This window comes from Protopterus annectens, chromosome 7.part0, assembly GCF_019279795.1.
Source record: "Protopterus annectens isolate FY-2018-M chromosome 7.part0, PAN1.0, whole genome shotgun sequence".
Taxonomy (NCBI): Eukaryota; Metazoa; Chordata; order Ceratodontiformes; family Protopteridae; genus Protopterus; species Protopterus annectens.
In genome coordinates, this window is record NC_056739.1 from 304,572,266 (window position 1) to 304,597,780 (window position 25,515).

The 25,515-nt window shown below is 38.3% G+C and overlaps 1 protein-coding gene across 3 annotated transcripts in view; it reads right to left on the reverse strand.

Annotated features, from left to right (window-relative positions):
• Window positions 1-25,515, reverse strand: part of SLC45A3 (solute carrier family 45 member 3) — an 895,193-nt gene that overhangs the window by 123,611 nt on the left and 746,067 nt on the right. For all 3 annotated transcript variants that reach the window (XM_044076827.1, XM_044076826.1, XM_044076828.1), the window contains one exon: window positions 3,844-4,280. In XM_044076827.1, coding sequence (XP_043932762.1) covers window positions 3,844-4,114 — 271 coding nt within the window. In that variant the 5' untranslated portion in view covers window positions 4,115-4,280. The remainder of the gene's footprint in view (window positions 1-3,843; window positions 4,281-25,515) is intronic.

Consider the following 25,515-nt stretch of genomic DNA (forward strand, 5'->3'; position numbering starts at 1 on the left):
ACAATTACATACCTGAATTAAATTAAAATTAAATTAAACAAGACTTCACCCAGTGGCATAAGTAATATACATTCTTACCAACAATATTCATACAGCTATGTATAGTTCACTTAAGCTAAGGAAATTCCTTCTTATTGTCCTGTCTTTCTTCCTTACACATCACTATAGCACTCTGTCAGTCATGAAAGGCTGCAGGATTGCTGGCTGCAATGTGAGTAACATTTGCAACAAATATACAGCTTCTGAAGTGTGGCACAGCTTCAACAAGCCTGATGTTGCTGTAGTAACTGAGACCTGGCCAAAAGTAATAGGTCTACAGCCACATTTTATCTTCTCAAACTGCACCGTACACGAAAAACCTTGGCCCTGCATCAGCAATGGAGTATGTCCTCTAGTTTGGAACTTCATCAACCTTTCCCTATACTTCTGATTAGTAAAAACAAAATGAAAACTTCAGCAAAGCTAGAACTTCCACTGAGTGACCTCCCAAACCTCTTGTATCAGAGGCACATGGGATATATGCAAATTACCCTTATGAACATCAGGTGTTTCAGCTAAATGGCAATTGTGCATAGTCAAACACTCTGCTTGTGCTGTGCTGACGAGGTTATAACAAGGCCGAAATATGCATATCCACAGCTAGTGGGGTTTGGCTTTATTGGCCTGAAATTGTCCATTAAAATGATGAAACAAGTCATGGGCATTCAGAAGCCCTGCTGACTTCCAACAGATACAATGTACTACTTAATGAATAAACAAAAGTTATCTTTGTAGATCTCCCTTGTACAGCTTCTCTTTATTTATATGAACTCATTTAGTTTTATGCAAAATAAATAAAATAAAACCATTCTGATTTACATACTGTTATCATTACCACCAACAATACACCTGATCCATGTCAGTCTAAAATATCTAATAATAGCAAGTATCAATATAGCAAATGCAATGATTTTGATACTCTAGTATACCTTATGTCAGGTGAGACTACCTGGAACATTAGAGGTTCCAATGATGGTAAAATAAAAAAAGTAGAGTCCACAAAATATCAGAGCATCTGGTTAGACCCTTCACTTACTTTCTCTATCCGCATACACAACTTGAAAAACTTAGATCAATGCCCTACCAGTGCCTTACCATCTCTAATCCCCCTAACCAAGTTAAGAACACAAAGGAATGCTATTAAACATGCTAGAATACTGACTTCTCATCAGTGGCTCCACCTCTCACAGGAACGCTTACAACAACTGCATATCCACATCTGCCACTCTTTGGTGGTGCAAGCAAAAGATCCAGCACTGGCTTACAGTTAAAAACTATGCGGCTTCCCATTTCATTTAGAATTACCTTACTCACTGGCACCGCTGCCTAAAGGTACTGCTCCAACTAGAACAACACAAAGCCTTAAGACGGCCTCTCTGTTAATGAATTCTCCAGAACCCTAAAATCATCTGATTCCTCTGACTTAACCCTCTTAAACCCCCCTTAATTGGCAGGGCCTTTTCACACTATGGTCCAACCATTCAACTATTGTGCAGTTAATCTCTCCCATTACTTCCATTTGCATACAGCTTAAACAACTACAACATGAATGTTAACGCTGCACAGCAATATCCTAATTCCAGACTATAGCCATACTGCTTAAATTAGAAATCTTCACATACATGTTATCCTTATACAACATTACATTCAATGTACATGACTACTGCAACTTATACGTACATAATGGGTATAGTTACTACTTTATACTACCCTTAAACACACCAAGACCACTCTCCTCTGAGCTTTCTAAGCTTTTCATTTCACTCTACACTTTCCTATGACTTTTTCACTACTACCTACTCTTTCAATAGCATTACTGCTGTAATTTAACACTGAGAAATCTGTATGCTTAGTGGTAAACAACAGTCAGTGATGCACGCTCTGCTCTCCTTCCCTTTTATTTATATGTGTGTGTGTGTGTGTGTGTGTGTGTGTGTGTGTGTGTGTGTGTGTGTGTGTGTGTGTGTGTGTGTGTGTGTATATGTATAATATGGTTTACTACTGAATCTTCAAAGTAACTGATTTTGACTAGCATGTGGTCGAAAGGCAGTTTTCAAATGGGCAGAATGCTAACTCAAGTAACATCAACTGCACTACAGCAAATGGGTAGTGTAGTTCAATTATCTGAGTTTGGCACTGTGAACGGAGATTGGAGTTTAGTGAGGAACAGAGAATTAAATATTAGGTAATCGAACTACACTACCCATTCGCTGTAGTGCAGTCGATGTTACTTGACTCAGCATTCTGCCCATTTGAAAACTGCCTTTCGACCACATGCTAGTCGAAATCAGTCGCTTTGAAGATTCAATAGTAAACCATATTATACATACATGCACATACACACAAACACACATATATATATATATATATATATATATATACACACACACACACACACACACACACACACACACACACACACACACACACACACACAATATACATAATGATATATGATTTATTGTTACTGTATATGCATGTCTTATTGATACTATATAGTTTCTAAACTTGAGAAATTCATGACTGTAAAAAAAAAAAAAAATCACTGATGCAGTTCACTGCCTAGAAAAATAAAATAAAATAAATACTGCCTTACAGACTACCTGCCTACCATATTTCAGTAATGCAGACTTAATATAGCTGCAGTAGCTCTTTGCCAGTCCTTTGCAGACCTCTCAGGCTTGATATTTGCATCGGGCATGTTTATTAGTTTTCCCTGTATATTCCAGTGTATTTCTGCAGCATAGGTACCAGGTATACATATCACAGTTACAGTCACACACATTCTGTCTACCAGTAGTCAATCAAGCAGCTCTTCTTATCCATTTAATTTTAAATGACTTTTACAACCAGCATCAACCAGTATGCATACATGATGTAAATATTTGTCTTAGTTCACACTGCACCGAATCATATTGTATGTTGTCTCGGTTCCAGGTCAATATAGTGAACGCTCATATGACAAAAATCCTTCTGCGGCTGTAAATAACAGCAAACATTCTTTTCAAAGAAGTTTTAGCCATCAGTCTTTTGTATGAGATTAAGGTGCAGCAGAGTCAAGATATTTGCCCCATTCCGCTGTAGTGTAAGCTCATAGCTTGTATATAACATTAGTAGGGTGTGTGTGTGGGATGCAGGGATGCTTGTCCCCCTGCAAATAGGTTAGTCTTATTTTCTGATATTTTCGATAATATTAGTTTCGATCTAAAATGATTGTTCTTTCATGCTTCATTTTTATGAGAGTTTGAGGTTTGATGGGACACTCGCTATCTCACAAAATTTCAAGGTTCATTTCTGATTTGTAATAACTTTATATTTTATTTCTGCAGCTTTTCTCCCTAGGACTGTGTTGAAACTGGGGAGTTACCAGCTGGAAATAGCTGCCAACAAATGTAAACACATAAGTAAATAAGTAAATGAAGACTTTACCTACATTCTTAGATAAAGATTGATCATTCAAATAATATGGTACAAAACAATGCATAATGGATTTTCCCAGAAAGGACTTAAACATAATGCAAGTTCATTATCTCCAGAATTAAATAAAGTCGTTTATTAATTTGCTACTTGTGCCACCACAGCCACTAACTTGAATGAAGAGTGTGACTAAAGAAATTCAGACGTTACTCCCAAATCCGGCTCAATGAGGGCCACTGCATATATCAAGTACTATTAAAAGAAATAACAAAGAAGCAGAGAAGCAACTGCTGACTATACTCCAAATTGGCAGCTTAGCTTCCATACCAGCTTTTTAAATTAATTTTAAATAATAAGCCATAAAACAAAGTCACCAAATGCTCTTACCTAACACCATGGTCATGAATCTCTCTTCCACACCCGCCTCTAGTAGAAGTGGTGGAACATAAGTGATTCCTGCTGCCAAGCATACTTCCAAACCAAAGGTCAATGAATTCACCAGCAAAAGTTGAGCCCTGCGACTGTGAAACAGCGTACTGACCCATGGTTTGCTGGCCATGCTAGTAGATGGCCTTCTACTGTTTTCTGCAGTAGGCCAAGAAGTTCTGCCTGTACATTTTGCAGTCCCTTTGAGGTTCCTGGAAGTGCTGGTCAACATTGATGGACAATGCACTTGAACACATTTCTTTCTGAAAGTCTTTCAGATTCTGTCTTTATTACATTACGATAGTGTAGATTTCCAACAATCTCAAAAGGGAGATGAAGACAGTTAGTAACTGGGTGCTGCTGCTGACAGGTAGAGTTCCCATTCAGTTACACACAGGCTGAAAAAGATAAGAAACATTTATTTTGCATATGTAGCCTTCAGTTGTATGCAAACAATATAAATTTTGAAAACATTTGCAAATACAAAGTTGGACATCAGACAACACATTCAAAAAAAAAAAGAAGTGTACAACCTGCATTGCCTGACTTTTGCATTAGACAATATGTTTGATGGGATTCATTAAAATTACTACTGAAATATTCTAATACAAAGATTATGCAGCTTTAGGGTAAAATAAATATTTATTATTGTAAAAGAAGCAGATAGTTCCATTATCCCAACGGTGTGTAACCTCAGGAAAGTATAAGTTGTTTCATCAAAATACATAAGCATCAAAACTTAAGTGAGCAATGGTGGTATTTTGAAAATCAGTATCACAAAATCAAAAAAAAAAAAAAACACTGCTTTTGCAGTCTGATCAGCCACACCCCACCAAACATTCAGATAGCAGTGCTACAGAAAGGATTTTCCTAAGGTACATTGAGGGGGATAGGTATTACGGTTAATAGGTATTAGTAACGTGGTGTGGGAAGTGGGAGGGCTGTTTCACCGCCATGTACACATGCGTCATACAAAGCATTATTACATTGTGTCAGACTTATATGATACATGCAGTCTACAGAACATGGCAAGAAAAAAAGGCACTTCTGTCTGCTGAGACATTCCATGACAGGAAATTACTACTTGAAAGTACAGTTGTGAAAGTAAAATTAACATAGCAGTACATGTTCGAATAATCACTGCTACAGTAGCCTTAGCTATATGGGTTATTTCCTGCCAAGAATATAACAACTGACCAGCTTCCAAAGCTACAGGGCACTTTCAAATCACCTTAACTGTCCGGCAGCTCAAGCTGAGCTGAGTAAAGGACAAGCTTGGTTGCCAAGCCCTACAGAGCTTTCATGCCAGCAGAGAGGGGGTAGCCCAGCCCTGAAAAGACAATGCTAAGAATAACAAAAATTAAATGTCCACACACCCTGGCATAAACAACATACCAAAAAACAAGGAGGATGGAGAAGGGGAGTTGCTGCTGTAGCAGTGATCATTTGAAAACTGTTATGGTAAGTTTACTTACACAACTGTACAATGGTCATCATACTGACCACTGCTGCAGTGGCCTTAGCTCTATGGATAGATTACCCTAGCTTACCACAGTTGGAAGGTGGAAGGAGAAGAGTCCAGGAGCCTGTGGAGAATGGTCCTTGCAAAGCATGATCTAAACCTAGAGAAGGAATCAAGCTTATAGTGCCTTGCAAAAGTACCTACAGAGGACAAAGTACCAGCTTCTAGAATACTTCTCAAATCATCCCTTTCCAGAAAGCCATAGATGAAGCCAAGGCCCTGGTAGATTGGGCCTTAACCCTGCCTGGAATAGTTTAGTTATGGTGAGTACAACAAAAGATAATAGCTTCAAACAACCATCGCTCAGTCACGATCTTCCTTCACAGAGTAGATCCTGTGATCACGACATCTACATACATGTATACTGAGACTTTGTCATTGTTTCATAACCTAAGGTCACTACATCTACATACAGGTTTTACTGAGACTTTATCATTGTTTCATAACTGGGGTCACTACATCTACATACAAGTTTACTGAGACTTTGTCATTGTTTCATGTAAACATAGTTATCATGAAGAACCTTGCTGCATATTAACTTTAATCAGATAAATACATGCCTGCTCTGTGAAATAGTAGGACCTCTTTACTATGTTGGCCATGGTTTCCTTTTGCTTGACCAGTAAACTACACTGCATACACCAGGTATTTAGCCTCAGGAAATTACAGTAAACCTGTTTTACTTGGATCTCTTAGTTAATTGCTTTGTTCCGGCTGTAGAGTGATTGCACTCACTTATAAATTGACCCATAAATTGACTTGCACAACTTGCCAAAAAACAAGCACAACAAAAAACTATACTATACAACAATGCAACAAAAGCACCAAAACAATCCCCAGAAATTTTGGGGAGCCATCAAACAACTACTAAAGCCCGGACAGATCACAACCCCCCCCCCCCCCCAAACAGAACAAATTCCACAGATAGGATTGCCTCACAATTTAATTCACACTTTATCAACTGTACATTCTCCCTAGTAAAAAAACAACAGTAAGACCCTCCCTTTCTAATCCTTATGAATTAGACTGAATGCTCAATTCCTTTTCAATCAAACCAATTCAAACTAATTCCATCAAATAACATCTTTCCAAACTTAAGCCCCCTTCCCTCACAGCTGACCAATTTCCCAATGAATTTCTAAAGCTAGCAGCAGATGCCATCTCCTGGCCTACATCTCTCCTAATAAACTGTTCCATTGCTGAGCAGTACATCCCCAAACTTTGGAAAGTCTCTTATATCATCCCTCTTCACAAAGACGGCTCTCAAACTACAGGCCAATTGCCCTCCTCCCTCCCATAGCCAAGATTCTTGAAAAATGCATACACAGACAACTCCTCGAATATCTACTAAGCAATAATCTCCTATCTGCACCTCAACATGGTTTCAGACCTAAACACAGTACAACTACTGCCCTTGTTAGTTTTACAAACTCAATCAACCAGCTTAGAAATGACAATCAGCTTGTCTCATCCATCTTTCTTGACATGTCTAAGGCCTTTGATACAGTATCCCACCAAAAGCTACTAAATGAGCTTGCTTCCTTAAACCTAACCCAGCCAGCCCTCTTCTGGTTTCTCAGCTACTGAACTAACCATCAACAGACAGTTAAGTAGCAAAATAAACTCCTTCCCTGCCAGAACTCCTACAAACAACCCAACAATTTTTCCAAGACATTGAAAAATACCTCTCACACTCTCAACACAGACTCAGTCCAAATAAAACAAAGCTTAAGCTCTTCATTAATAGCAAAGCATCCGATAACTGTACCCCGTTCACCATTTACTCAGCCAGTAAAACTAAAATTGAACCTGTCCAGCACACCAAACTCCTTGGAGTCACAATTGACAACAACCTAAAATATGACAAACGCCTTATTCTAACTATCAAAAAGGTCCACATTAAGCTAGGCTAAATATACAGAGTAAAGCCATACCTAACCGAGGCTACTAGACATTCAATAGCTAGGATTCATCTACTCACTACCCTTCTATATGCCTCACCAATATTCACTAATCTCAGAAAATCAGATTTAAACACACTGGAGTCCAGATATAACAAAATCGCAAGACTTGCTACTAACCTCCCTTACAGACCACATCGCTGTACAGTACTTTATAAACTAAACTGGATTGAACTACCCAATCTTCTATCCCTCAACCAACTAACTTTAATTCATCCCATCTTCCACAATCCAGACAGCTGTCCAGCACTCAAGAGCTTAGTGCAGCCCTACTCAAATGGCAGGCCACTAAGATCCTCCAACAAACTACTCTCAAAGTAACTAAATCTAATCATTTTTACAGTAACTCTCTATTCTCCCACCAAATATCTAAGTCCTGGAATTCCATGCCTTAGACAATACTACATTTTTCTAGCAACACATCCAAATTTAAACTACTGGTTAAGGAACACCTAACCAAAAACTGGGTTTGCTCTTGCACTAATCCAAGCTGATCATGCTGTCCTTCCTCGTTCTTACAACCAAAATATCTCTTCCCTTACTAAATCCTAACATCCAAACTATCCTTTCTCACACTGAATTCCAACTTATGTCTGCCTATTTCAGGCTCACTATTGCTCCTATTTTTATCTACATATCTCAAGCTTCCCTGCAGATCATCATATTCTCCCGTTCTTGTACTCCACCTCAGTATTGCCTTAGCGATCAATGTTTAGAACAAGTAACACTACCATAGCAGCAGTCAGCCATATTCTTGTTCATATACCATACATGTATCTCATAAATATTTACCACCAAAACCATGATATTGATCTACTCATCAGTCATTTCTCTATGATGGCACAAGCTATTTCATGCTACTTCATTTGTTAGCTTTCTTTTTTTCCACTTTATATTACTTTTTCAATTCTTATTGTTTATGTATAAACTATTTACTACCTATATGTACCAAAGTTATGTATTCTTGAGTGTTTTCAATTTCCTGCATTGTTTGTAATGTATTTTTGTAATGGAGCTTTTCTCCTTTGGCCTCCTCTGAAAAAGGGCCACTGGCCCAGTCGGACATCCCCGGTAAATAAATGTAAAATAAATAAATAAGCAAACAAACAAATAATCATTTGGAAATAGTCTGTTTGCCATAGGTTGTCCCTGCTTCTTCTTACCTTCACAGGAAATGAACAATTGATCCAAAGATCTGAAAGATTTATTTCTGTCACGATAGTACCCGAGTTGTCCGTGGACATCAAAGGTATGGAGTATCTTTTCTCCCTCATTTTTGGGTTCAGGAAAGAAAATGAGGATAGTGTGGCTTAAAGTAAACTCTGATACCACCTTAGGCATAAAATAAGGATTAGTTCTCACAGAAACCCTGTCGCTGTGGAAAATGAGATAGGGTTGACTCATCATAACAGCTTGCAACTCAGATACCCTTTTGCAGAGGTCAGACCTTTTGCAGAGGTCAGAGCAATGAGTTAAACTGTTTTCCATGTTAAGTTGGCTGGGTTAGCTGGTTCAAATACAACAACTCTTAGTTTCTCTAACACAAGGAGGGGTCACTGGTTTTCTTGGAGGCCTCTTAGGCAGAATCCCTTTAAAACATATTTTGACATGAGAATGCATTGAAAAGAGGAGGATCAAATAGCAGAAATGCTGAAATGGCCAATAAATAAACCTAAATGGAGGAGAAAGAAATCCCAGTGTCACAAATATTGAAAAAAAACAGAATTAGCCCTGAATGGGTGCTGGTTATCTTGTCAGCACCAACTAGAAAACCTTTTCCATTTACTAATATATGATTTACTTGTAGCAGGCTTTCTGGTCTCCATTAGTACCAGCTGCACATCCTCAGTAAACAGATGCCTAAAGAGAATTAAGATCCTATCATCTAGGCAGTCAACTGAAGTTGATTGGGGTTGGCATGCATCAAACACCCATGTTCTTATGTGAGTAGAAAGGTCTGTGAGGAAAGCCTGTGGTAATTTCCCCTAGCCATTTCCAAAAGAGACAACCATAGCTGCCTGGGCCAGAAGGGAGTCACCACAATGATCACAGGTTCATAGGTAGGTACTAGGCTCTTGGCCCTAGGGCCTATATAAGCCTAGCCAAACAGATCTGGGAGGATTCCTTCTGAATTTTCATTAGTTCCCTGGATATTAGTGGAAAGGATGGAAAACATACAGGAATATTCCTGTTCAAGGAAAGGAAAAGGCATCTGTCTTCCAGGCCTTCTTGCATGGAATTCTGGAACAGAATCTTGCCAGCTGATTTTTCAGAACGGAGGCAAAGAGGTCTACTTGAGGAACTCTGCACAGACAGATCAAATCTTGAAAGACCTCCTAATTTACTTTCTTAAATTTATGAGGGTCTACCTGATCCTGGTCAGCTTGTCTGCCCCACAGTTTTGCTCCATCAGAATGTAGGATGCCTGTAAAGTGAGACTGTGCTGTGAAGCTATATCCCAAGCCAACATGGCTAGTCTGCAAAGAGGGTACAACCTGGTTCCCCTTCCCCTTTCCTGTTGATGTACCACATGACTGTAGTATTGTCTGCAATCACTTGAAGAGATCACAAGGACCAAAGATGGTTCAAAGAGTTGAGTGCCTTGATCAGGACAATCTTGTCCTTGATATTTATGTACTTGCATCTGTCCTTGGTGTCCCACACCCCCTACAATTGTATCCTACCTGAAACTGTTCCTCAAGAAATGTCTGAAGCATCTGTGGTGGCTGACTGGAGCAGGGAAGGAGAACGGGAGACCTGGATTTGAGAACATCTGTTGTCTCCACCATAGAGATTTCTCTTCTGACAAACCCCAGCACTGGCACTTGAAAAGATAAAGAGTGTTGATGGTGGGACCAAAGAGATTCCAGATACTACTGTATCTTTCTCATGTAGAGTTTTGCCAATGGCATCATGAGAATCACAGATGCCATGAGACCCAAACTCCTGAGATATTCTCTCACAGTGACAGAAGTATGAGTGGAAAACCTTAGAAATAGCTCTAGATAAAAATATATTTTTCCCGTGGAAGAAAATCTCTTGATATTCCAGGAACATAATCCTCTGCGTAGGAGTCAAGAAAGACTTTTGAATGTTCTCTTGGAATTCCAGCATGTGTAAGAGATCTCTGAATTCAGAGAGAGAATCCTAACACTTTGAAAAAGGCTCTGCAAAGATAAGCAAGTCATCTAACTATAGAAAATCTGGATACCATGTAGCCTGCAATGAGCTATAACTGGAGCTAGACCCTTTGTGAGCACCCCTGGTGCAGTGGATATTCTGAAGGGTAAGACAGAGAACTAATACTGTCATCCAGACACACAGAACTTAAGAAACGCCTGAAGTCTGGGTGACCAGGGATTTGAAGATAAACATCTTTTAAGTCCAATCTTGCTAAGAAACTTGGAGGAAGAAGAGGTAACAGATTGTGAAATGACATCATTTTAAATTTGGGCACTATCACAAACAGGTTTAGGAAACAAAAATCCAGAACTGGTCTCCAAGCATTTTCTTTTTTGGCACTAGGAACAACCTTGAATAACAACCCTTCTTCACCTGGGAAGGAGGAATTGATTCTATCACTTCTTGGGGCAGCATGTGATGAAGAACCAGTGGAAACAAAAGATTCTGATCTGGAGGATGACGAATGGGAGGGATTTCCTCCCACTGCCATCTGTAGCATTGATGAATAATTTTCAGAACCCATTTTTTCAGAAACTCTCTCTTGCCAAAGAGAAAAACTGGAAGAAAAAAGGAACTGAGGTGGGAGGGGTCCACATGGTATCTTGAAGAATCAGATTTGTTGGATTGTCCTTGGAGGTAGGAGGGGTTCACATGGTATCTTGAAGAATCAGATTTGTTGGATTGTCCTTGCAGGTTTTGGGAGACTTTCTTTTTAAACATCTGTTTACCTGTATTTTGTTGAGACTGTCCATTCTTCTTTTTTTTTTTTTTTTGCCAGAAATGGATGAGGAAATAGAAAATTCCTTGGAAAATTTGGAAACGAAAAGCTGAAAAACCTTAGAGATGCCCTGAATCTGCTTGCCCCTTTCATCAAACCTTTTGATCACCTCTGCAGCAGAGGGGCCAAACACTCAATCTCTTTCAAAAGGAGAATTTCAACACTCATTTTTAACATCATCTGCGAGATTCTGAAAATGCACCCAAGGAAATCTAAAACAGTACCAGTGGCCATAGCCCTGGAAGAAGTTATCCACAGAGTCGTACAGACACTCTCTAAACAATGAGTAGTGACGTGCAACAGAAGAAAATAAGTTATTTAAAGCAGATTTTCCTCACTAGAAAAACTTGTAGATAAAACATTCCTCATATGTTGACAGTTTGTCAGAACAAACTTTAACATACAAGCCTGACAATACAAAATTCTGAAAATTAAAGTTACAGATGTATATACTTTTTCCCCATACCTATCAATAAGTTCCCCAACATAATAAGTAGGATTGGAACTAACTTTAGTGTTTAGCAGCAGTAGATCAACTAAAGCTAGAGTTGCTGGGTCAGGTTTGAGAATAGTGTATAAAAATGTAAAATACTGAGGAACTTTATACATGCCTTTTTAGGGGCAACTGGTTAACTTTCAGAAAAAAAAAAAAAACAGCAGGCAGTAACATACCCATCCCTCAAGGCAGACAGAACAGGAGGAATGGGTGTGGGTTCTGGAAAATCCATCTGTAACAGCTCATAGTATTTTTTGATGGACCGAGAAACCTCAGTGTTCCCCCCACTGAAACCACTGGCACATACTTGCAAAAGTCTCAGAGAAAGAGAAACCTCCACAATGAGAAACAGAAACTGAGTTCTTGTCCGAGTCTGAACCAGAAATCTGAGGGAAGAAAAAACAGTATCCGTCCTTGCATCTTCCTGTTCAGGTAAACTTTACAGTCACTTGCAAAGGGTTAACATAATGAGGGAAAAGCTGACTTAAGGCCATTCTGAATCTGTGGGAGTAGAATGTATGGGCAAAAGCCAGCCTGGCAAAACACATTAAAAGCAAGGACAATGAATTATGATTCTAAAAAATGAAATTCCATTTTCACACAAAAAATGTTTTAACTGTAATTTCCAGTCTTTACACTGTGATTTCATTATAATTTTCTAGTGCAGCTATACATGCATACAAATACAACACTTCTATGTACAGAATATTCAGTAACATAAACTGATGGTATTATAAGTAGTAAATGTAGGTAACCAGATGATATTCCAGACTCGTGACTGACAGCCCCAGAATACTGAGACTAAATGAGTGAAAATGAAGATTTGTGTATGTCAAGTCTGAGACTGCTCTTTCTCAGAACATTCCGTTTTATTAAAGATATAGTGATCTTGAAGTTGATATATAAGTTTAGGTGGTTTTGTGGGTGCAGAGAGCTTGCTCCCATGAGGAAAAAAAACTATAAAAGAAGAAAAGCAATATATTTTGTACTTTGTCTTTTCAAAATTCTGGGACTCACAAGTTCCTAACACCCCCACCCACACTGGGTGCTTCCTTGTAAAAAATCAATAAATAAATAAACATTAAGGGGAGAGCAGTGAGGTTCAACATTGGCTGTTGTACATTTTCATAATTTTGTTTTATAATTCTGAGACTTAAAATTACGCATCTCAGGATTACAATAGTGGTCTGTTAATATACAAAGAAATACATGTTGTGGTGAATGAGTTGCTGTTGTTATGTCTTTCAGCTTTTCCCGGTTAGGGGTCGCCACAGCAGAACTCCGGTCCGTTAATGATTGGCAATTGATTTTTATGTGCCGAGTTGCCAGCCCTGATGCACAACCTTCAACAAAGGTACGCCCATTCACATATGTCTCCATGCAGAATACGCGTTAGCTGAGAATCGAACCAGACAGCGTCTTACTGTGAGGCGACAACTCTACCGCAGCACCACCATGAGTACTCTGGCCTATTATGTCAAATTCCGTGAAAATCACGTTTTTCCAGTATTCAGACAGTTCAGATTAGTACTGTAAGGCTACTGTCACATTAGGGTATCACAATCTGTACTCTGTTTTCATTACAAATGATTCTTGTATATTTAAAATTCTGTACACAGATTGTAAAACACTGCAAGGTAGTAAAAATAAATAAAAATGGCAAACATACACTTTGTAAGAAATTCCGATTATTGGTTTTATGAAAATGGCTGGGCATTATGAGGCCATAAACAAAAACTGACAACATAAATTCTGCAACAGTGGATCACGTAGAAATAAAGATTTCACCAGTGTAAACAGAAATATAACTGTTAGCTACCAACAAGCACGGATGTTTACTCTCTTTTAGAACACAAGTACATCTGTTGGGAAATATGCCACAATACTGATTTTTTTCCAGAACACTATGTTTGACAGTCTTGAGAATAAACACTCATTGTATGGCTTGTTCCCTTTTTGTGCATTTATATAATAGCTGTTATTATGTGTCTAGTTCTAAAATGAAATACTCTAGTCGTTGAACATACTCAACTTCTATAAATTATTGTCTGTGTTAGTGAAGTGCAAACAATATAAAATAAGACATATTCAAGAATGGGCAGCAATATCAGAGCGTTGTGAGGGAGAGCAACAGACAAACAGCTGTAACATTACTTTATTAAGGGATTCAGATATGGTACAGGAATGCAGATTTATGCTTCTTCACCTAGACATGCATAAACTAATATCTGTATGTTCCCAGGGCAAATTTCAGAAATGGCCTCCAAGTGCCAGAATAGGAGTTGTACATAGGAAATTGTTGTTCTTCTTTCGGCTTTTCCTGGTTAGGGTTCACAGTAGATTTTTTTACGGGTGCCGAGGTGCCAGCTCGACGTCCAACCTTCAGTGAAGGCATGCCCATTCTACGCATGTCTTTCGAATGCCACTCGGCCGTGGGGAGGACATGCAGACTCCACACAGAAGGCGCTTCAGCCGAGAATTGAAAGGGAGAACCTCTTGCGGTGAGGCAACAATGCTACCGCTGCACCACTGCGGCTTAGCTGTACATAGGAAGTATGGCATGCAAAATATTCAAACATAGCCAATCACACCACTGCCTAATGCACGATGCATCTTGATAGGAGGAAACTGTTGCACTGACATGCTGAGCACTGCAGTATTTTTAGGTGTGACAGCGGTGCAACAGCTTAGACACACATCATACTGTTGTACTACTCTATTCTTCATACACTTCTGTACCACTTATGATCAAGACTTAAAGCACAACATATACTGATGAAATTATGATGTCAAAAATTCATACGGTCATACATGTGCAGCCAGAAGTCCCACAGATGTTGCAGAATACTGGACAAACCCAATACACATGTAGCAAGCTCACTTACATGATCACATCTATGGAACAGGGGTGCCATGTTGGACTACTAGACTGACAAGTTGCATTACAACCACATAACCACATGTGTTCACTGTGAAGTGATTCAGAATGTTGTGCAGGGTCACCAAGTGAGGTCTGTAGGTTGTCTCCATCTGAGGCCAAGAATTATTTGTCACCTGTGGAGATATGGCAAAGAGCTAACAGCATCACTGCAGGATCAACTCCATGTGCTGGAGTAAAGCAGGAAGGACCCAGACAAATGGTGCTGGGTCCTTGTAGAGACTTATTAAAATGTACCCATTTAACTGCAGAAGTAGCAGATAGGCATATGTTTTGGACAAAGGAGCTGCAACCATTGAGGAGTGCCTGCTCTTCAAATCAGTGCTATAACTAACTAGGGGAATAAAGACTCTTTTTTGATCTTTGCTTACAAAATGAAGCAGGTCTGTTTGTTATGCATAAACATTGTTAGGATAATGCTAATACAGCCCCTTGGTCTGACTATAAAGTACAAATCTATGATGTCACAACTAGAACAATGATGATACAGTTGAAAACTATTGCTATGATACATGAAGTTCTCAAAACTGAAAATGTGCTAAAATTCGATCTGTAGCTAAAATAAGAGACAAACACAGATTTTGATTTGGAAAGTGGATTGTACAGCTAATCTGGATATGACACAAGGTGGGCTGCTGCATTTACCATACATTATAATTTATTATACTATTTTTGAGGGACTGGGTATTAACATGTGCAGCTGAAAAGACATTATTTTTGTAGAGAAACTGGACATTTAATTAAAGACATTAAAATCTGCAAAAGACATTGTAAATTGTGTGTACAAAGGGTCTATTATAAAAATAGCTGTATGCCAATCTGTAGGACATATAAACAAAAATGCCATTTCTGGATGAATTGTGATGTACATGTTGGAGAAAAGGGCTTGGATGTATGAGTTTTTGAGGGGTTGCCAAAGACTGGTGGGGAAGATTCCATGGTACCCTTTGTACAGTCTGATATAAGGGTCTTACAGTTTGTTAAGGAAGCTGCTGAGAATAACGTACAGGTGGATTTAATACATTTCAGGAAATACTGATCACAGTGCTTTATATGGTGGGGACAGTAACAAACTGATGTATCTTACACAAACTGGTAAAAAACAATGCCACAGTAATCCAGGAAAGCAAGGGAAACCAAGACAGCGAGATTGTTCTTGTCCTTAATGCAAATTTAATCAAGACAACAGTAAAATAGTTACAGCGTTTTCGCTACTGAAACTTCAGTAGCTTCTTCAGAGTAGTGAAAATAGCGCCAAATGCAGTTTAAATCTGTAGAGTGACATCACAGGTACAACCGCTAATACAAACGTAACTTCCTTTTTAGGGAAAAAACATTCTACTACTCCATAATTTTACGTAGAGCAAACATTACATGAATAAAAGCATCACTAAAAATAGAACTTTAAGCTATTAGTATATTCCAATTTGTAATAACAACTATTTACCCAAAGCGCCAAAAAGGAACAGTATGTTTAGTCCAGTTTACTGGACCTGCGCTAACCATATGTAGGTGTTCCAGTGTACTAAACCTATAGTTTAAGATGTAATAACCTGTCTAAGACACCAATGAATAAAAAGTAAGTAAAAAGATACAAACTCAGAATAAAAAATATATAACAAAAAATATATATAACAATATGTACAATTGTATTAAAATATAAAGAAATATATAAAGAGTCTGAGTTTGTGTATAGTAGTTAGGTGTCTATTACTATAGGTAGGCTATTTGAAAATAGGCCAGTGATTGTTTATTCGTAATTATGTAAAAAAATAAATATCTTAATAATAATGTTATGTGTCTATCATTTCAATAAACTGAAAAATTTTTAGTTTAAATTACTTTACAATGAAGTAAAAGGTTGTCTCATGTAATTATTAAAAATTTGGCATGAACAGCCAAGATATACAAAACCTAAAAAAATTTTTTACTATTCTATTCTATTTTTTATTCTATTTACTAAAGTTCTATTTTTAGTGATGCTTTTATTCATGTAATGTTTGCTCTACGTAAAAGTATGGAGTAGTAGAATGTTTTTTCCCTAAAAAGGAAGTTACGTTTGTATTAGCGATTGTACCTGTGATGTCACTCTACAGATTTAAACTGCATTTGGCGCTATTTTCACTACTCTGAAGAAGCTACTGAAGTTTCAGTAGCGAAAACGCTGTAACTATTTTACTGTTGTCTTGATTAAATTTGCGTTAAGGACAAGAACAATCTCGCTGTCTTGGTTTCCCTTGCTTTCCTGGATTACTGTGGCATTGTTTTTTACCAGTTTGTGTTCGATACATCAGTTTGTTAGTCCTTTCTATGGCTACGGGAGGTCCGGTTAGCCCAGGGAGCCCTGACAACTTGGGTTTTGGTAACCCTACCGGCTCTTTAGATGATTTTGACATGCCAGCTTTGTTTCAGACTATCTCACAGCGCCTTGATTCACTCAATAGACACTTGGACTCTTTGGATGAAAGAATTTCCAAACATCCAGCTCATCTTCGGAATGGCACAGCATTTTTACAGCAAGACGAACCCTTGTTGTCTAACGGTTCTAGTTGCGCTTTGATTCCAGCAGCGCAACCTGTACCAACTAACTTAACTGTTAAAACTACAGTACCTGTTTCCGCAAACGAGAACCAGATGGTCAATTTGGGCAATAACTCAGCAGCAGCTCAACTTTCAACTGATAATCCGAACTCAGTGCTTATCGGAGTTCCTATACTTAACGAATGGATTGGTGAACTGGATGCATTCACTTTCACTCAACAACAACTGCAGGAACCACCGGCAATGAGAATGGGCATTTCTAATAAGAAAAACAACAACATAGCGGAGAACTTAAAGGTACTTGACTACAAACTTGTTAAACTTAAAAAACTTCAGTTGGAAGTATGCTACTTTAAGCAATGCTTACAAGACAACATTATACCTAAGGGGCTTCAAAGTAATTTTGCACCTACAGGGTTATTTGTAGATGGAGCATTTCTAACTGAGTTGAAAACTCTCTTTGATAAACAAGGCTCACAGTTACTTGAACTTATGATCAAACACTACTCACTGTGTATAACAACTCTCACAGGTGAGATTAACCAGTTGGATAATTTGATTAAATTAGACCTTGACTTCATCAGATACAAATATGACTACACTAGAATATTTAACAGCATAGATGCTCTTTTGGTCAAATTAAAGGCCAATAAATCTAAAAAGCTTAGTAGAGACAGACTTTTGTACCAACAAGAAAAAGCCTACCCTAAGCTGATACTATCTAGACCAAGTACTGACACTATGGGTTCCCAGGATGCGTCTACTAGTAACGAAGAAGGTCCTGTCCAACAAAGAGGTTCTAACTTAGACATTATTATGGAAGAACATGACTCAGATCTGGATCAAGGGCCCAGACACAGTAACAGAATAAAAGCAAATAAAAACAATAACTTTAACTCCACCTCGTATAATCAACGTGAAGGAGAAGTTAACCAAAGTAACAGTAATAATAGTAATTTTTTAGGATACTACAACAACAACCGTCAGTTCAACCGCAAGTCCAGGAACTGGAGCAAGCACCAGAATTGAACTTTCACAATGATTTTGATGATTTTGTTGAATCTGACGATAATAACTTAAAGATTTTCTTTAATAGAAGAGGAGACTTTAAGATTTATAACTTTTCTAGCATTTCACTAGACCAAGACCTAATAGACCTTCTAGCTCTTGGCAACACCTTTGTGCCTAGTCAGAATTTTAATTAACCAAAACCATAATAGATTTAAAAAGCTTTGTACGTAAATTAAATCTAGACATTTTGTTTCCTACCCCACTACTACAACAATCCTGTAACCTTAAACTGCCTAGTGTATTCAATCCAGTGTTACACCCAGATTTCATTTTGTTTGAAAGAGCTTGTGAGGTAGACTTCAGACATTTAAATGAGAACTATAAGTTTTACTCAGGTTCTAAGAAGAATAATACATCCAAGGAACAAATGTATTTGTTAAACAACCTGTGCAGTCTACCAGTTAGAGTATTAAAACCAGACAAAGGGGGTGGTCTAGTCATCTTAGACAACAATGACTATAAAGAAAAAATGCTCACTGTTCTAAACAATCCAGCATACACCCTATCGTCTAAGAACGAAATGAATACAACTTACTCTAGAAATAGAGGTTTTTTTTAGAGACTTATTTCTGGCTGGTAATATTGACTTAGACACTTACCACTACATAGACATCACATTCCCCAAAGTACCAGTGATTTTTGGAATTCCAAAAATTCACAAAAATCTATTTAATCCCCCTATGAGGGCCTTGGTGGATGGCAGGTCTTCTATGACCCACCCATGTGCACGGTTAGTGGACAAAATCCTGAGTAAATACCTGAAGCTTATACCTCACATTTGTAAAGACTCTTGGTCATTCCTTCGTGACATTAATAACATCTCATTTGACCAAACTTGTAACTTCCTCACTATAGATGTCGTCGACCTTTACACCTCGATTCCACATATTAAGGCTACTGAGTGGATTAGTAACATACTTGCTGACCTAGGGGCCCCACCAACAGAAATAGACACTGTTTCTGAGTTAATAGATATTATTCTATCATCTAACTTTTTTATTTTTGACCAGCAATACTACCTTCAAACACAAGGTATCACAATGGGGTCACCATGTGGTTCCAGTGTTGCAAACGTATTTGTTGCACACTGGGAGAAACAATTTATATTACATAACAATGATTTCAACCACCAGGTATTGTATTACACCAGATACCTCGACGACATCTTTATCTTATTTAAAGGTAACATTGGGGAGGCTACAGCTTTTGTAGATTACCTGAACAGTACAACCAATTTCTTTAAGTTCACTTACCAGTTCTCGTCTACAGGAATTGACTATTTGGATGTCAAGCTCGAAAAGGACAGTAAAAGGGGTTTATTCCTATCATCTATTTATAGGAAGCCAACCTACTGTAATTCATTTCTCCACTTTTCGAGCTTGCACCCTTATAAACAAAAACAATCATTAGTGAAAGGACAGCTTATTAGGGCTGCAAAAATGTGCAGTACAACTGAAGAAATTGAAGAAGAATGCCTCACATTGACTAGAATGTTATCTAGCCGAGACTACCCTGACTCGCTAATACTGGAACTAACAAATGAAGTCAGAAACAAAAGAGAGTCAGGCTTATATGCACCCCTGTTAAATAGTAGTGCAACAGGGAGTAATGACACCTCGGATATTTTGGAGACCAGCTTAAGTATGATTGAAACCAGTTTAAGTATGACTGAAAGTAGTGACAGTAGTAACCCAACTAACATGGGTTCCAAGTTCACTACTAGTTTTATCACTACTTTCAACACAGATTCTACCTTAATACGATCTATCATATACAAGAACTGGTACTTTATTACCAGCAACTCCCAACTTTATGAGAAATTAGGTAGTCACCCTTTAATAGTCTATAGGAGAGGCAATAATCTGAAAAGCTTACTGGAAAGGAATAACAACCATGACTTCTTCTCTAAACAGAAGGGCACTTTCACATGCGGTCACTGTAACTGGTGTAAGTACTTAAGGACAGGTTCCACATTCCAAATCAGAGGTAAAAAATTTAACATCCACTATAAAATGAATTGTGACACTAGATTAATAGTCTATCTGGCTTTCTGTGATTGTTGCCTAGCATACTATGTTGGTAAAACGGACCAAAAATTTAAAGATAGAATTTACCAGCATAGTTATGCTATCAGAAAAAAGAAAAATGATAATGCTCTAGCTAAGCACACCACTAACTATGAGGGCCATAGTTTTCATTTTATGGCCATAGACCATATCCCACACAACATTAGAGGAGGCCCTAGTGCCCTGATTCTAGAAAATAAGGAACTTGAGTGGCAAATAAAACTGGAGGCATTTAACAGTCCTGGCTTAAATGAACAATGTAATATTTCTTGTATTCTGAAACTTAAAAGTTACATGAGATAACTACTTAATGTATAGTGGTAGGATTTTACTTTACTGCAGTTCTATAACATATGAAGGTTATAACTATAGGCATTTGATAGCCTTGGTTTAAGTGAAATAGTAAAAAAATTTTTTTAGGTTTTGTATATCTTGGCTGTTCATGCCAAATTTTTAATAATTACATGAGACAACCTTTTACTTCATTGTAAAGTAATTTAAACTAAAAATTTTTCGGTTTATTGAAATGATAGACACATAACATTATTATCAAGATATTTATTTTTTTACATAATTACGAATAAACAATCACTGGCCTATTTTCAAATAGCCTACCTATAGTAATAGACACCTAACTACTATACACAAACTCAGACTCTTTATATATTTCTTTATATTTTAATACAATTGTACATATTGTTATATATATTTTTTGTTATATATTTTTTATTCTGAGTTTGTATCTTTTTACTTACTTTTTATTCATTGGTATCTTAGACAGGTTATTACATCTTAAACTATAGGTTTAGTACACTGGAACACCTACATATGGTTAGCGCAGGTCCAGTAAACTGGACTAAACATACTGTTCCTTTTTGGCGCTTTGGGCAAATAGTTGTTATTACAAATTGGAATATACTAATAGCTTAAAGTTCTATTTTTAGTGATGCTTTTATTCATGTAATGTTTGCTCTACGTAAAATTATGGAGTAGTAGAATGTTTTTTCCCTAAAAAGGAAGTTACGTTTGTATTAGCGATTGTACCTGTGATGTCACTCTACAGATTTAAACTGCATTTGGCGCTATTTTCACTACTCTGAAGAAGCTACTGAAGTTTCAGTAGCAAAAACGCTGTAACTATTTTACTGTTGTCTTGATTAAATTTGCGTTAAGGACAAGAACAATCTTGCTGTCTTGGTTTCCCTTGCTTTCCTGGATTACTGTGGCATGGTGGGGAAAGTAGTTCAGTGGTGGTTGGGTTTGTATGGAATAACTTACAGATATTAAGGTAAAGGATGAGGATATACAGAGTAACACTCAGTAGAAGGAAAAGAAAGTTACAAATTTCAATTAAGTAAAAAACGTTAAAAGGTGACAAGAGAGTAGGTATTATATTATTTCCTAGTAATGTTATAAAGTTTTATGAGTACGTCTCTAATCATAAACAGTTTAGGTGTTTAAATTACTGATCCCAAGAAATTTGCCTTACACTCGTAGCTTGAGAAGTGAATCTAGGGCCAGTCATCCATTTCAGGAACACTAAATAAAAGGTTATGATCGGTGATTATAACTGTTTGTAGTGCATGAAGTTTCATCTACTCCATGTACTACCAGTTACAGTGGAAAAAAAGTGTTGGAGCATGAAGTGTTTTAATAGCTTTGAAAGCCAATAAAGCACTTAGCACTGGCAAACAGACAGCAACACACCTCTCAGCTTCTTTACTTAAAGGAAAACTCTACCCTAGAACTAAAAAATCTGCTTTTTTCACTTTGTTTCCTGACCTATTTTAATACCTCAAAATCACTCTAAGTGCTTTATTTGTAATTTTAGCCTGTTTTCCACAACATGTCTACCAATGGGGCTTGATGTATCAACATGATCCTGTTCTTCCTCACCCCTTTCTCTTTCACATAATGCTTTGTATGACTCATGCCAGCCATAAGGAAGTAACTGTGAATTCCCATGACACTGACATATAATGGGATTTGTGTAAGTCATTGTCATCTTCTAACCTTCTGTAAAAGGACTGCTTCTTTTCTGTCTCTAATCACCCTCATTTATCTTTGGCTCAGAGCTTGTTTTACACTATACTTAGAAGTTATCCAGCTACAACCAGAAAAGTAGCTAAACTGAAAGCCTTTGTTCAGGGTTTTCTTTTGTAGTCCAAGACGAATTGACAGTTCCCTCCCCCCACACTATTGCAGAGGTGTTAAAACTATCACTGCACTTAGAGACTCTTGCAGAATCGAGTGCAATTGACAGCTCATAATGGAAAGGAAGGGACTTCCAATATAAATCTCTTCCCCTCTGCCTGCAGTAGGACAATCTGTTTATTTATTTAAATAGTTTCATTATTTGTTTCTGGGTGCAAATAACAGAAACTGCTTATTTTGGTTTGTTTCATTACTATTCAGTAAACAAAGACAGAGTGAAAAAAACAGATTTTTTTTAGTTCTAGGGTGGAGTACTGTTGCATTATTCCTGACATGTGGGTTGTCACTGTCAATGTCCAGCCAGAGTACAAAAGCTTTACCTTCCAGAGGTCATACGTCTGATACATGACCTCAGCTCGTACACATAGAGGTATATAGGCAGATGTACAAGCATGTACCTCAGACTAACTCCAAGCCAGCATTCTGAAGACTACTGAGAGAGGGAGACTGGTCAGCTAGGAGGGAGTAGCTTGAATAGATAAATAAACCCCCATTTCCAGGTACCAGAGTACGGATTAAGGCTGGGGGGGGGGCATGAAGTAAGTAGGAGTACAGGGGAAGGAGGTTGGAAAGGAATACTACAACAATGATCAGTAGGACATCTACTGTTATGGTAAGTTCTCACACAACTGTACTATGTCCGGACTGAAATCACTCTTGCAGTATTCCTGACATATGGGTGATACCCAGAGCCAAAGGAGGCACAGAAAAGGGTGGTTGGCTAATGAGTAGATGAGCCGTCTAGCAGTCCAGACAGGATGTACTTTGCAAAAGCAACCCTGGATCTTGAGAAAATATAAATTTTACAGTGTTTGGTGAAGGTGTGCACAGAGTACCAAGTAGCAGCTTAGGGGTCTGCCAGCACATTGTCCTGTTTTGGAATGTATGTGGCTGTGAGGGTGACGTCCATCTGGGCAGTTAAGTTCTGTGCCTTTTATGTTAACCTGTATAATTGGCAAGAGCTGGTGCTTCCCTATTTATGTACCATGTGACTGTGGTATTGCCTGTGTATACTAGGAGTGATCCAGGCTTCTACAGGTGAGAAAAGACTATAGTGCTTGTAGAAGAGCCTCAATTCTTTCAAATTAATGTGTTCTTACAGGAAAGGTGATTGCCACCTGCCCTCTTTGCGAGGTGATCCTATCCATGCCTCCATGCCTTGTCAAAGGTATATGTGTGAATTTCTTGAAGAGGAGGAGGGGATGTGAAGGGAACTCCTGGACTGAGATGGGCTTGCTTCTTCCACCCAAGTAGCTCCTTTTTGAGGTAAGGGGAGGAGAGGAATCAGGGTGTCCAGGAAGTGGGAGTGCTGGGACCATACAGATTTCAGAAATTTCCTCATGAAGTCTGGCCAGGGGAAGCATTAGAATGTTGGCTGCCACAAACCCTAAAAATCTTAAGATCTCCCCTGCTGTGTAGTGTGTTACAGAGTGGCATCTAGTACGAAGTTGGACAGCCTCTGAACCTTCTCTTGTGGAAGGAAGGCATGCATTTTATTTGTGCCTAGTCTGCAACCCAGGAAAACCAGGTCCTGTGTAAGAACCATGTGGGATTTTTTGGAGTTGATTGTGAATCCCAGATTTATCAAGCTTGGTAAAGTCTAGATGTTAGAGGAGGAGTCTTGGGGAGAGAGCTTGGATCAGCAGGTTATCCAGGTAAGGAAAGATTTGAATTCCTTGGGTAAGGCAGAATGCCACCACTGGTGCTAGACACTTTATGAACTCCCTTGGTGCTTTGGAGAGACCAACTGCGATGAGTCAATTTTCTGCAAAAAGGATGACTAGGTATATGTAGTTGACATCCTACAGGTCCAGACATACTAGAAAAGCTTGAGAGGGAATGAAAGGAAAGAGAGTGTGAAGGGAGAACTTTTTGAAAGTTGGTACTTTCAAGAATGTGTTAAGGAAAAGGTCCAGGTTGGGTGTCCATTGTCCTTATTTTCTTGGCACCATAAAGATTCTGGAGTAGAAGTCATTCCCCATAAAGTCTTTTGGAACTTGTTTGATGGTGGCCTGACTGAGGAGGTGTTGAGTAATGGAAGCAAGTAAAGAAAGCTGGTTGTGAGAAGGTTGAGCACACATTTCAGGGAAGGAGTATTTTCCCAGGATATGGCATGACTATCCATGGTGATGGCCAGAACCAATTTGTCTGTGGTAATTGTTTTCCAGAAAGCCAGGGAGAGTGATACTCTTTTCAAAATAGGGTTAAGGGGATTGAGGGCAAGGGAAGAGAGGTTGTGAAGGTAGTCAGAAATTTTTATTACCAAAAAAAGGCCTCCTGGATGGAGATTCACTATAAGGTTTGCAAAAGTACCTTTTCCTAGGAGTTTTCCTGGGTTTTTCAGTAGTCCCAGGATCCCTTCTGAGGATGGATGTAGGTTTAGATGGGTACTTCCTATGGTATCGAGGAACTGAAGAAGGTAGTATCTGTCTGCAGTCTTTCATAGTCTTACCCTGGTCTTGGAGAGGTTTGAACAGACTGGCAGCCTAAGCACCAGATAAAAGATCTTTACATACATACATACATACAAACGTTTCAAGCACGGGCATTAAAGCCCTTATAGCTTGCGAATATGCCAAAACATTTGTTCCCATAATAAATGTCCAGGCTGTTCTTAAAAATATATAAACTAGTACTTGCTTTAATGTAATTTGGTAGTCTGTTCCAAGCATCAGCTACTCTGTCAGAGAACCAATTAGTACACTTCTCATTCCTATAGAATCTTCTACATAGGTTATATGATGATTCTCTAGTACTTTTTGTTAACCCCAAACATTCCCAGAGGTAGTTGTCTCTAAATGCCCTATATACCTGAATAAGATTTCCTCTTAAATATCTGTAAGAGACACTGTACAAGTTCAGA